Here is a 14,699-nt window from a genome sequence, read left to right as displayed (position 1 = left end):
ATATAATACTGTGTGTTTAAAAAAAATTTTTTTTTAACTAGGCAAGTTAGTTAAGAACAATTCAATGACAGCCTAGGAACAGTGGGTTAACTTGAACAGTGGGTTAACTTTCTTGTTCAGGGACAGAACAACAGATGTTACCTCGTCAGCTCAGGGATTCAATCTTGCAACCTTTTGCTTCCTAGTCCAATGCTCGAACTAGTCCAACTACCTGCCGCCTCAGACAGACTGAAATGTTGGTGTTGCAGTGAATTCATTTTGGACTTGGGGAATGTGAAGAGACCCCTGGTGGCATGTCTTGTGGTGTATGTCTGGGTGTCTGAGCTGAATGTTTCTGCAGACAATCTGGAATTTTCATTCCAGTAATACTTCTCAAAAACTATTAGAGAAGCAATTAATCTCTCGTCAACTCTCAACTAGGAAAGACAGGCATGTATGTTGTTGATGTTAGTTTGTTATGTGCAATTAAGGCCAAGGCGTGCTGCTCTGTTCTGAGCCAGCTGCAGCTTTGCTAGGTCTTTCTTTGCTGCATTTGACCATATTTGACCATATTGCCTAGACAGTAATCAAGATGGGACAAGACCAGAGGCGGAACAACTAGTAGAGTTCATTTTTCTGTAAAAAAACACAGAAAATATTTTAATAACAGACAGACCCCTCCCCAACTGCACAACAACTTTGTCAATATGACTTGACCATGATAATTGACCGTCCAATGTTGCATCTAGGAGTTTATCTTCCTCACCACTCACACCCTTTATACACACCTCCAGTTGAGGTTTAGGTCCAAAGATAATGCTTTTAGTTGTAGATGTTTTAAAGACAATTTATTATGAATCACCCATTCTGATACTGACTGAACTCCTTATTTAGAATTTCAGGGAGGTCACTGGCTTTGGGTGCCGACGTGTGTAATCAACCACATACAGTGCATTCGGAAAGTATTCAGACCCCTTCACCTTTTCCACATTTTGTTATTTTACAGCCTTATTCTAAGGATCAGCATGGCGGCAGGTAGCCTAGCGGTTCGAGCGTTGGGCCAGTAACCGAAAGGTTGCTAGATTGAATCCCCGAGCTGACAAGGTCAAATTCTGTCGTTCTGCCCCTGAACACTGTTCTTAGACCGTCATTGTAAATAAGAATTTGTTCTTAACTGGCATGCCTGTTTAAATACATTTGAAAATGGGTTTAAAAAAAATTCTCATCAATCTACACACAATATCCCACAATGACAAAATATTTATTTTTTATATTTGCACATTCATAAACATTTAAAAATAATGGTTTACTTAAAAAATCAGATCCTTTGCTATAAGACTTGAAATTGAGCACATTATACATTCCGTTTCCATTGATCATCCTTGAGATGTTTCTACAACTTGGAGTCCACCTGTGGTAAATCCAATTGATTGGACATGATTTGGAAAGGAACACACCAGTCTATACATGGTCTCACAGTTGACGTCAGAGCAAAAACCAAGCCATCAGGTCAAAGAAATTGTCCGTAGAGCGCCGAGACATGATTGCGTCGAGGCACATATATGGGGAAGGGTACCAAAAAATGTGTGCCGCATTGAAGGTCCCCAAGAACACAGTGGCCTCAATCATTCTGAAATGGAAGAAGTTTGGTACCACCAAGACTCTTCCTAGAGCTGGCCGCCCGGCCAAACTGAGCAATTGGGGGAGAAAGGCATTGGTCACGGAGGTGACATTTGTCACAATGGTCACTCTGACAGAGCTCCAGAGTTCCTCTGTGGAGATTGGAGAACCTTTCAGAAGGACAACTCTGCAGCACTCCACAAATCAGGCCTTTATGGTAGTGGCTAGACGAGAGCCACTCCTCAGTAAAAAGCACATGACAGCCCGCTTGGAGTTTGCCAAAAGGCACCTAAAGGACTCTGACCATGAGAAACAAGATTCTCTGGTCTGATATAATCAACACTGAACTCTTTGGCCTAAATGCCAAACGTCACATCTGGAGGAAACCTGGCACCATCACTACAGTGTATCATGCTGGTGGAAATGTTTTTAAGCTGCAGAGCCTGGGAGACTTGTCAGGATCGAGGGAAAGATGAATTTAGAAAGTACAGAGATCCTTGATGAAAACTTGCTCCAGAGCGCTCAGGTACTCAGACTGGGGTGAAAGGTTCACCTTGCAACAGGACAACAACCCTAAACACACAGCCAAGATAATGCAGGAGTGGCTTCAGGACAAGTCTCAATGTCCTTGAGTGGCCCAACCAGAGGCCAGACTTGAACCCGATCAAACATCTCTGGAGACCTGAAAATAGCTGTGCAGCGATTCTCCCCATCCAACCTGACAAGAGTTCAAATCAAATCAAATGTATTTGTCACATACACATGGTTAGCAGATGTTAATGCGAGTGTAGCGAAACGCTTGTGCTTCTAGTTCCGACAATGCAGTAATAACCAACCAGTAATCTAAACCTAATTCCAAAACTACTACCTTATACACACAAGTGTAAAGGGATAAAGAATATGTACATAAAGATATATGAATGAGTGATGGTACAGAATGGCATAGACAAGATGCAGTAGATGGTATCGAGTACAGTATATACATATGAGATGAGTAATGTAGGGTATGTAAACAAAGTGGCATAGTTTAAAGTGGCTAGTGATACATGTATTACATAAAGATGCAGTAGATGATATAGAGCACAGTATATACGTAGACATATGAGATGAGTAATGTAGGGTAAGTAACATATAAGGTAGCATTGTTTAAATCAAATCAAATCAAATCAAATCAAATTTATTTATATAGCCCTTCGTACGTCAGCTGATATCTCAAAGTGCTGTACAGAAACCCAGCCTAAAACCCCAAACAGCAAACAATGCAGGTGTAAAAGCACGGTGGCTAGGAAAAACTCCCTAGAAAGGCCAAAACCTAGGAAGAAACCTAGAGAGGAACCGGGCTATGTGGGGTGGCCAGTCCTCTTCTGGCTGTGCCGGGTAGAGATTATAACAGAACATGACCAAGATGTTCAAATGTTCATAAATGACCAGCATGGTCAAATAATAATAAGGCAGAACAGTTGAAACTGGAGCAGCAGCACAGTCAGGTGGACTGGGGACAGCAAGGAGCCATCATGTCAGGTAGTCCTGGGGCACGGTCCTAGGGCTCAGGTCCTCCGAGAGAGAGAAAGAAAGAGAGAATTAGAGAGAGCATATGTGGGGTGGCCAGTCCTCTTCCGGCTGTGCCGGGTGGAGATTATAACAGAACGTGGCCAAGATGTTCAAATGTTCATAAATGACCAGCATGGTTGAATAATAGTAAGGCAGAACAGTTGAAACTGGAGCAGGAGCATGGCCAGGTGGACTGGGGACAGCAAGGAGTCCTCATGTCAGGTAGTCCTGGGACATGGTCCTAGGGCCCAGGCCAGTTGAAACTGGAGCAGCAGCATGGCCAGGTGGACTGGGGACAGCAAGGAGTCATCATGTCAGGTAGTCCTGGGGCATGGTTCTAGGGCTCAGGTCCTCCGAGAGAGAGAAAGAAAGAGAGAAGGAGAGAATTAGAGAACGCACACTTAGATTTACACAGGACACCGAATAGGACAGGAGAAGTACTCCAGATAAACAAACTGACCCTGACACATAAACTACTGCAGCATAAATACTGGAGGCTGAGACAGGAGGGGTCAGGAGACACTGTGGCCCCATCCGAGGACACCCCCGGACAGGGCCAAACAGGAAGGATATAACCCCACCCACTTTGCCAAAGCACAGCCCCCACACCACTAGAGGGAAATCTTCAACCACCAACTTACCATCCTGAGACAAGGCCGAGTATAGCCCACAAAGATCTCCGACACGGTACAACCCAAGGGGGGGGAACCCAGACAGGCCGACCACAACAGTGAATCAACCCACCCAGGTGACGCACCCCCCAGGGACGGCACGAGAGAGCCCCAGCAAGCCAGTGACTCAGCCCCCGTAACAGGGCTAGAGGCAGAGAATCCCAGTGGAAAAAGGGGAACCGGCCAGGCAGAGACAGCAAGGGCGGTTCGTTGCTCCAGAGCCTTTCCGTTCACCTTCCCACTCCTGGGCCAGACTACACTCAATCATATGACCCACTGAAGAGATGAGTCTTCAGTAAAGACTTAAAGGTTGAGACCGAGTTTGCGTCTCTGACATGGGTAGGCAGACCGTTCCATAAAAATGGAGCTCTATAGGAGAAAGCCCTGCCTCCAGCTGTTTGCTTAGAAATTCTAGGGACAATTAGGAGGCCTCGTCTTGTGACCGTAGCGTACGTATAGGTATGTACGGCAGGACCAAATCAGAGAGGTAGGTAGGAGCAAGCCCATGTAATGCTTTGTAGGTTAGCAGTAAAACCTTGAAATCAGCCCTTGCTTTGACAGGAAGCCAGTGTAGAGAGGCTAGCACTGGAGTAATATGATCAAATTTTTTGGTTCTAGTCAGGATTCTAGCAGCCGTATTTAGCACTAACTGAAGTTTATTTAGTGCTTTATCCGGGTAGCCGGAAAATAGAGCATTGCAGTAGTCTAACCTAGAAGTGACAAAAGCATGGATTAATTTTTCTGCATCATTTTTGGACAGAAAGTTTCTGATTTTTGCAATGTTACGTAGATGGAAAAAAGCTATCCTCGAAATGGTCTTGATGTGTTCTTCAAAAGAGAGATCAGGGTCCAGAGTAACGCCGAGGTCCTTCACAGTTTTATTTGAGACGACTGTACAACCATTAAGATTAATTGTCAGATTCAACAGAAGATCTCTTTGTTTCTTGGGACCTAGAACAAGCATCTCTGTTTTGTCCGAGTTTAATAGTAGAAAGTTTGCAGCCATCCACTTCCTTATGTCTGAAACACATGCTTCTAGCGAGGGCAATTTTGGTGCTTCACCATGTTTCATTGAAATGTACAGCTGTGTGTCATCCGCATAGCAGTGAAAGTTTACATTATGTTTTCGAATAACATCCCCAAGAGGTAAAATATATAGTGAAAACAATAGTGGTCCTAAAACAGAACCTTGAGGAACACCGAAATGTACAGTTGATTTGTCAGAGGACAAACCATTCACAGAGACAAACTGATATCTTTCCGACAGATAAGACCTAAACCAGGCCAGAACATGTCCGTGTAGACCAATTTGGGTTTCCAATCTCTCCAAAAGAATGTGGTGATCGATGGTATCAAAAACAGCACTAAGGTCTAGGAGCACGAGGACAGATGCAGAGCCTCGGTCCGATGCCATCAAAATGTCATTTACCACCTTCACAAGTGCCGTCTCAGTGCTATGATGGGGTCTAAAACCAGACTGAAGCATTTCGTATACATTGTTTGTCTTCAGGAAGGCAGTGAGTTGCTGCGCAACAGCCTTCTCTAAAATCTTTGAGAGGAATGGAAGATTCGATATAGGCCGATAGTTTTTATATTTTCTGGGTCAAGGTTTGGCTTTTTCAAGAGAGGCTTTATTACTGCCACTTTTAGTGAGTTTGGTACACATCCAGTGGATAGAGAGCCGTTTATTATGTTCAACATAGGAGGGCCAAGCACAGGAAGCAGCTCTTTCAGTAGTTTAGTTGGAATAGGGTCCAGTATACAGCTTGAAGGTTTAGAGGCCATGATTATTTTCATCATTGTGTCAAGAGATATAGTACTAAAACACTTGAGCGTCTCTCTTGATCCTAGGTCCTGGCAGAGTTGTGCAGACTCAGGACAACTGAGGTTTGGAGGAATACGCAGGTTTAAAGAGGAGTCCGTAATTTGCTTTCTAATAATCATAATCTTTTCCTCAAAGAAGTTCATGAATTTATCACTGCTAAAGTGCAAGTCATCCTCTCTTGGGGAATGCTGCTTTTTAGTTAGCTTTGCCACAGTATCAAAAGGAATTTCGGATTGTTCTTATTTTCCTCAATTAAGTTAGAAAAATAGGACGATCGAGCAGCAGTAAGGGCTCTTCGGTACTGCACGGTACCATCCTTCCAAGCTAGTCGGAAGACTTCCAGTTTGGTGTGGCGCCATTTCCGTTCCAATTTTCTGGAAGCTTGCTTCAGAGCTCGGGTATTTTCTGTGTACCATGGAGCTAGTTTCTTATGAGACATTTTTTTAGTTTTTAGGGGTGCAACTGCATCTAGGGTATTGCGCAAGGTTAAATTGAGATCCTCAGTTAGGTGGTTAACGGATTTTTGTCCTCTGGCGTCCTTGGGTAGGCAGAGGGAGTCTGGAAGGGCATCAAGGAATCTTTGTGTTGTCTGTGAATTTATAGCACGACTTTTGATGTTCCTTGGTTGGGGTCTGAGCAGATTATTTGTTGCAATTGCAAACGTAATAAAATGGTGGTCTGATAGTCCAGGATTATGAGGAAAAACATTAAGATCCACAACATTTATTCCATGGGACAAAACTAGGTCCAGCGTATGACTGTGAGAGTGAGTGGGTCCAGAGACATGTTGGACAAAACCCACTGAGTCGATGATGGCTCCAAAAGCCTTTTGGAGTGGGTCTGTGGACTTTTCCATGTGAATATTAAAGTCACCAAAGATTAGAATATTATCTGCAATGACTACAAGGTCTGATAGGAATTCAGGGAACTCAGTGAGAAACGCTGTATATGGCCCAGGAGGCCTGTAAACAGTAGCTATAAAAAGTGATTGAGTAGGCTGCATAGATTTCATGACTAGAAGCTCAAAAAAACGTCATTTTTTTTTTTTGTAAATTGAAATTTGCTATCGTAAATGTTAGCAACACCTCCGCCTTTGCGGGATGCACGGGGATATGGTCACTAGTGTAGCCAGGAGGTGAGGCCTCATTTAACACAGTAAATTCATCAGGCTTAAGCCATGTTTCAGTCAGGCCAATCACATCAAGATTATGATCAGTGATTAGTTCATTGACTATAATTGCCTTTGAAGTAAGGGATCTAACATTAAGTAGCCCTATTTTGAGATGTGAGGTATCATGATCTCTTTCAGTAATGACAGGAATGGAGGTGGTCTTTATCCTAGTGAGATTGCTAAGGCGAACACCGCCATGTTTAGTTTTGCCCAACCCAGGTCGAGGCACAGACACGGTCTCAATGGTGATAGCTAAGCTGACTACACTAACTATGCTAGTGGCAGACTCCACTATGCTGGCAGGCTGGCTAATAGCCTGCTGCCTGGCCTGCACCCTATTTCATTGTGGAGCTAGAGGAGTTAGAGCCCTGTCTATGTTGGCAGATAAGATGAGAGCACCCCTCCAGCTAGGATGGAGTCCGTCACTCCTCAGCAGGTCAGGCTTGGTCCTGTTTGTGGGCGAGTCCCAGAAAGAGGGCCAATTATCTACAAATTCTATCTTTTGGGAGGGGCAGAAAACAGTTTTCAACCAGCGATTGAGTTGTGAGACTCTGCTGTAGAGCTCATCACTCCCCCTAACTGGGAGGGGGCCAGAGACAATTACTCGATGCCGACACATCTTTCTCGCTGATATGCACGCAGAAGCTATGTTGCGCTTGGTGATCTCTGACTGTTTCATCCTAACATCGTTGGTGCCGACGTGGATAACAATATCTCTATACTCTCTACACTCGCCAGTTTTTAAATTGGCTAATGATATATTTTACATCAATTTCCATCAATTCCCCTTATTAAAGTGGCTGGAGTTGAATCAGTGTGTTGGCAGCAGCCACTCAATGTTAGTGGTGGCTGTTTAACAGTCTGATGGCCTTGAGATAGAAGCTGTTTTTCAGTCTCTCGGTCCCTGCTTTGATGCACCTGTACTGACCTCGCCTTCTGGATGATAGCGGGGTGAACAGGCAGTGGCTCGGTTGATTGTTGTCCTTGATTATCTTTATGGCCTTCCTGTGACATCGGGTGGTGTAGGTGTCCTGGAGGTCAGGTAGTTTGCCCCCGGTGATGCGTTGTGCAGACCTCGCTACCCTCTGGAGAGCCTTACGGGTTGTGGGCGGAGCAGTTGCCGTACCAGGCGGTGATACAGCCCGACAGGATGCTCTCGATTGTGCATCTGTAGAAGTTTGTGAGTGCTTTTGGTGACAAGCCAAATTTCTTCAGCCTCCTGAGGTTGAAGAGGCGCTGCTGCGCCTTCTTCACAATGCTGTCTGTGTGGGTGGACCAATTCAGTTCACAACGCTGTCTGTGTGGGTGGACCAATTCAGTTCGCAACGCTGTCTGTGTGGGTGGACCAATTCAGTTCACAATGCTGTCTGTGTGGGTGGACCAATTCAGTTCACAACGCTGTCTGTGTGGGTGGACCAATTCAGTTCACAACGCTGTCTGTGTGGGTGGACCAATTCAGTTTGTCCACGAGGAACTCAAAAACAAAGAGTTTGAGAAGATCTGCAGAGAGAAGAATGGGAGAAACTCCCCAAATACAGGTGTGCTAAGCCTGAAGACTTGAGGTTGTAATCGTTGCCAAAGGTGCTTCAAAGTACTGAGTAAAGGGTTTGAATACTTATGTAAATGTGATATTTCAGTTCTTACTTTGTCATTATGGGGTATTGTGTGTAGATTGATGAGGGGAGAAAAAAACAAACAATTTAATCTATTTTAAAATAAGACTAACGTAACAATGTGGGTAAAGTCAAGGGGTCTGAATACTTTACATTCATTCTAGCTTTGTGTAAGTAATTTGTAAAAATGTTACGTCGAGAAAACTAACCGCCACGAGGGACACCACACTATGTATCTGATGTTAGAGAAGCTTTCGCTGAAAAACACTAGGTTATATTGGCTAATAGCTCTCCATGTGATTGCAGGTGATGTAAAGCCACAGCAAGTTTCTTCAATAAAGAAATGTATGCTTAAAGGCTGCACTAAAATCTAACAATACAGCTCAGACTATCTTATTATGCATTTCTTTTAACCAATCACCTGAAGTCTCTTTGCATTTCTTTTAACCAATCACCTGAAGTCAGAATCAGTGCAGTACAAGTTCAGTGCCCTTCTCTACTGTAAAGGAATGCTGAAAGTCAGTTAACTTCTCTAAAAAACAGCCTTGTATTTGGTCTATTTTCTTCTCAGTTTACTAAGAACAGGCAGCAAAATTGAATGGGTGGCTGTTTGAGCCAGCAAAGGGTGCTTAACTATTTTTAGGCAGTGGAATGACTAGCTTCCTTCTATACCTATGGACACACTCATTTAGACTTTGGTGAACGAAAGCGCACAGAGGTGGCAACATCTCTGTTAAGTGTTTTTGACATGGATATTATAACTATATTAGATTTGCAATCGTTATTGACACGGTTGGTCAAGTTACTAACGCAGGTATCAAGTCCAAGGAGGTCCAGTCATCTGTAAATCAACCTGACATCTTCAGGAATGAACAGGAGAAATAAACACTAAAATTGGAGACTTTATTTCATAACTGTAAGAAAAGCTGGACAACAGAAGTTAGTTGCTTTAGTACTTTTTTTTTGCAGCTAAAAAAAAAAAAAAAACACAAAAAACCATTCAACACAAACAAGGTATTTTGAAATGGCCCTTCACAGGCTGCAGACTTGATGGTCGACTCAATCCTGGCCAAACAAATGTCCTAATTTCTCTTTTCCCGATTCCTTTTAAACGCATTGGAGAAGATTCTAGGTCACTCCCTTCAAACTTCTCGTTTGAGTTTTGAAAATTAAAAGAGACATGGAATTGAGGAAAGACAAATTGACAAAGAACCAATGTAATCACTTTCCAGATGACGTCTAGAAGAACCAACAAACCAACCAGTCTCTAGCCTAACGCTTCTGCTTCCTCTGTCGTTTGAAAGCCTTGTGTTTGTTCTTCTTCACTACTTTAGCTGCAGGAGCCTCCAGCTCAATGTGGACTGGCCTCTCCTCAGCCGGCGTGGCAAACACGTCATCTGTCACGTCCCTGGTCACCGCCTCCTTGTTCTCCGTCCTCTTCAGCTTCTGGAGCTCCTTGACCATCTGTTTCTCCTTCAGCCTGGAGGCGGTGGCCATGCGGATCACACGCCGGTGCTAAGGGGAGATAGAGACAACAATGAATTACGCTGGGACAGTGATTAGTTATGGTCTTCGTAGTCTCAATATAAGTGATCAGATGCCCCGGTGCTGTGGGGAGGGGAGACAGAACAACAATGAACCAATCTGATCTAGAAAAATGTAACCATAATAATTCAAGACTGCCCCATCACCAACAGTACACGGTCTAACTAAGTGATCACAGTCACCAGTACTGTTGGGGAGGGGAAACAGCTTTAGTTCATTGTTGTTCTATACCTACGGAAGATAAAGGTTTGATCTACCAGTGATTTAGGGTGGGGAGTCCACTAGGAATCAAATTAAATATTACCGTGTTCGGAGACTCAAAGTGTGGGTTCTCAAAGAGTGTGGGGCCGCCAAAGCTCCCCTGGAATATTTTGATGAGGTTCAGGACGAAGCGAGGTCCAATTTCTACCATCGATGCATCTTCCTCAATGATCTGTGGGACACAGAAATAAGTCAAAACACATGTTGCATTAATCATTTTGGCCATTCGAGAACATTACTTCTAAATCAGGGAGTGTTACAACACGCTGTTCGAAATGATCAGAGAATATATTATATTCCACATTCCATACATTGAGCACATACTGTATAATGGAAAGGTGAGCAAGTTAGTTAAATTCACCTGATAGTTTCTGAACCATATCCTGTTGTCTGTTATGGTGAACGTGAAGACATGGTCCACAAAGGGCTGGCTCCTGGGGTGGTACTGGGGAGTTGAAAATGTCTACAAAAAAAACAAACACAAAAACTCACTTCTGAACTGATCACAACGGCACAAGAAAAGCGAAACAACTAATAACGGTTCTCACACTGTAATTTTTGGGACCAAATATTTCTGCTGCAGCGATAATGAAACTAACCTGGATAAAGAGTTCCTTCAGCAGTGCATAATGAGGCTCCATGTCAAATTGCTGTTGGGTTGAAAATAAATAGAAACATGAATTCATTAAACAGTAACCCCGTACATCTTGATGGTGAGGCCCATATGAAGTTGGAATACTCTTGAAACTGTTACACTACGGGGTCCCTGACCCCGATTAGGATATTCTCAATGTATTTTGCATTTTAATCCAGGACTAGGCATAAATCTATGTCCGGGAATCGTGTTGCCGTTGACCGAAACCGCAGTACTCACAGGATCAAACGACAGCAGTGGTCTGGATCCCTTCAGACAGTTCCCTGTCATTTTGAGTTCGGCGAGTGTGTGGACTACAGGAAGAGTAAAGAGTGAAATATGATGAAGCTGTAGCCCGTGGTCATTATTCTATTCCATCATAGTCATTCTTATCCAGAGCAATTAGGGTTTAAGTGCCTTGTTCAAGGACAGAGATTTTTCATCTGGTCAACTCAGGGAAATCGGTTACTGGCCTAACACTCTGAACCACGAGGCTACCTGCCGCCTCTACACTCTGAACCACGAGGCTACCTGCCGCCTCTACACTCTAGGCTACCTGCCGCCTCTACACTCTGAACCACGAGGCTACCTGCCTCCTCTACACTCTGAACCACGAGGCTACCTGCCTCCTCTACACTCTGAACCACGAGGCTACCTGCCTCCTCTACACTCTGAACCACGAGGCTACCTGCCGCCTCTCTCTCTACCACTCTGAACCACGAGGCTACCTGCCTCCTCTGAACCACAGGCTACCTGAACCACGAGGCTACCTGCCGCTACACTTTGAACCGAGGCAGCTGTTACACTCTGAACCACTAGGGTTACTTGATTGAGACTTGATTGAGACAAAAAAAATATTTTATTTTACCTTTATTTAACTAGGCAAGTCAATTAAGAACAAATTCTTATTTTCAACGACGACCTAGGAACAGGTTAACTGCCTGTTCAGGCAGAGGCAGAACGACAGATTTGTACTTTGTCAGCTCGGGATTTGAACTTGCAACCTTTCGGTTACTAGTCCAACGCTCTAACCACTAGGCTACCCTGCCGCCCCAAATTCATGTCATTTCACACACAAACTCAGGCAATGACACTCACCATTCTGAACCAAGAACTTTGCAGATGGTCCGTGGGGAACATTTGCAACCCTATACGAAAAGAAAGTGACTGAAATCATTACATTTTAAAAGGTGACATTTTCATAGACATGTCAAGTGACAGGAAGCCATGTCAGGGGACAGGAATAGAATGCTTTTGTGTGTTTGGCAGAGAGGATTTGATGTTAACTTTGACACTCACCACATATAGAGATCCTGCTTCTTCTTTGCTTCAAAGAATAAGCATTTGTTGCAGTTCTTGATTTCACACACCTCGTTTATGACGAAGAGTTTGTCCTTTCTGTCCATTTTTGTATCTGTAAGAGTAAGGTCAAGTCTCCTGGGTTATACCCAACTACATACAGTGATCAATATCACTAAATCACTGAAATAAGAAAATACACACATGTAAAAAGGAACAAACTGAACCAGTATTTGGGCAAGAGGAGATTAATATATGAAGTATTCTGTAGCTCAGTTAGCTACCATTCATTTCCCCATTAAACAGCTCTGCAAGCATTATGCCAAAATATGTTCTTTACTCACCAAATACGGAGTTTGGCAGAACAACTGTCATCATGCAAATTCCTAAACAGGTCTTAATAATAATAAAAAGTACAAGCAAACCGAAAACATTTGTCTGGATAGAATCTGGTGTTTTTGACCAAACCCACCTCGTCGGCACCTCCAATAAAAATCACACACAGGTTGGCTTAGCCTGTGATCATGACTCAGTTCCATTACACACAAGTCATTGAACAAAAGCGTTTTCTGTACCGGGGGGGGGGTTTGGTCAAGAGCCCTGTCGCTCAGTCTGAACATTAACACACATTACATTAAAACACCTTTCCAGGGTTAGTGTTACCACACATCCATATGGCCATGTTACAGAACATGTCTATGGAAGGGACCACCTGTGCTAATTTAGCTATCTAGCATTTGTGAAATGATTTGTTATTTGAAAGTAAAGGGCTTTGTGTTTCAACAACCGTAACACAATTTTGAATCGATTCACGTTTAGATGGAGTATTTGGCTGCCAGAGCCAGTCTACCTCTGAAGAATTATATAAAGAAGGTCCTTGGACCATAAGGTGTAAAGGTAGGCTCCTTAAGAGTACATCTCAGGCAAAGGTCAGCTGATCCAGCAGTACAGTGTCCCAAAAGATGATTGATTTTATCATCTATAACAGTGTATGAACGTCATACCAAACCCATTGTTTCAGACGTACTGCACACAAGGCAATACTATTTCATGTAAGTATATTAAGCAGACAATATAGTCTATGTTTTCAGTGATATTCCCAAAGAGGTGGTCAAAAACAAAACATTGATTATTTTAAAACAATATACGTTTTCGGATACTTACAAATGTTTTATTTTGATACTTTTTTGTAAGTATACTGCACAAAAATATAAACTCTACAAGTTAAGTGCTGGTCCCATGTTTGAGCTGGAATAAACAATCCCTGTTGGTCAGCATTTCTCCTTTGCCAAAATAATGAATCCACCTGACAGGTGTGGAATATCAAGAAGCTGATTAAACAGTGTGATCATGACACAGGTGCACCTTGTGCTGGGGACAATAAAAGGCAAACAAAATGTGCGGTTGTCACACAATGGCAGATGTCTCAAGTTGAGGAAGTATGGAATATGTATGCTGACTGCAGGAATGCCCCCCTGAGCATGGCTCCCCAGTGTGTGGTTCTTGCACCTAAATAGATGGGCCTATGCCCTCCCAGGCCCACCAATGGTTCCATCCCTTCCCAGTCACGTGAAATCCAATGATTAAGGCCTAATGAATGTATTTCAATTGACTGATTTATTGTATTAAATGTAACTCAGTAAAACCATTGGAATTGTTGCATTTAAATTTTTGTTCAGTATACAGACCATGTGTTACCGGAGTCCATTTTGTTTGTTGCTCAGCGAAACTCCATATTTGATAAGTAATGAACGTATTTTGACATAATGTTTGCGAGGTCTAATGGGAAAAATGTATTGTAGCAAACTAGGCTAGAGAATAGACTCCTCTGCCCACATACTGGTACAGGAACAAACCTGCTTTCGTGTGTGGCATCATTGTCCTGAGGTCCTGCATCAAATGTCGTGTTCTGAAGTTGATGCCCCTTGAAGAGAATACAAGAACTCGCTCTTTGTTTCTCCACTTACCCTGGAAATCAAAATCCAATTCATCAACACATTGTTTCATAGATGATCGCTACAATCATGTAACATTAGTCCATGTTGTTATGTCGCTGTTTTTATACAAGACAAATATGTAACGATTAGCTACCTTTCCAAGTCAACGAAGTGGCTAGCAATTTCATGTTTGACACACACTTACCATTGACACGGGTGCTGGGACTGTGATTTCTTTGTTCTGCTCCATCTCTGTAGTTTGGGGTTTATTTCCATTTTCTACTAATTTCACTTTCTTTGCTTTTCCACCTGGACCCTTTCCTCCACGTTTTCTCTTGAGCGCCGACATTTTGATTTCTGACACGCAGGCTCAGAACGGTAAGAACAGAGCGAGGGCAACACACGTGAGAGCAGGACAAACATATAAAACAGACGCCACCTGGCGCCGCGGAGTTGTATTGCGAGAACAGACAAGATGCTGCTAGTCGAAAGTGATAGTGGCAGCGGCAGGTTTACCGTGGTAGCACCAGATTTACATTTATTGTCAATACTAATGTTCAAATATTTATCAAAAGTGAAGGAATATTTTGATT

The 14,699-nt window shown here is 43.2% G+C and overlaps 1 protein-coding gene across 1 annotated transcript; it reads right to left on the bottom strand.

The window, feature by feature from the left end:
• Positions 1 to 9,314: 9,314 nt before the first annotated feature.
• Positions 9,315 to 14,491, bottom strand: bxdc2 (brix domain containing 2). The gene is made up of 9 exons (XM_046306890.1): positions 14,312 to 14,491; positions 14,026 to 14,137; positions 12,170 to 12,284; positions 11,969 to 12,018; positions 11,111 to 11,184; positions 10,836 to 10,886; positions 10,598 to 10,699; positions 10,280 to 10,408; positions 9,315 to 9,945 (listed from the first exon to the last, which is right to left on the bottom strand). Exons 1-9 carry the CDS (start codon positions 14,453 to 14,455, stop codon positions 9,703 to 9,705), a joined length of 1,020 nt encoding a protein of 339 aa, XP_046162846.1. The 5' UTR covers positions 14,456 to 14,491; the 3' UTR covers positions 9,315 to 9,702.
• Between the last annotated feature and the right edge of the window lie 208 nt (positions 14,492 to 14,699).

The sequence above is a fragment of the Oncorhynchus gorbuscha genome, linkage group LG16 (assembly GCF_021184085.1).
Source record: "Oncorhynchus gorbuscha isolate QuinsamMale2020 ecotype Even-year linkage group LG16, OgorEven_v1.0, whole genome shotgun sequence".
Lineage (NCBI taxonomy): Eukaryota > Metazoa > Chordata > Actinopteri > Salmoniformes > Salmonidae > Oncorhynchus > Oncorhynchus gorbuscha.
Note: the sequence above shows the minus strand (reverse complement) of the source record. Positions and strands in the feature narration are given on the sequence as shown.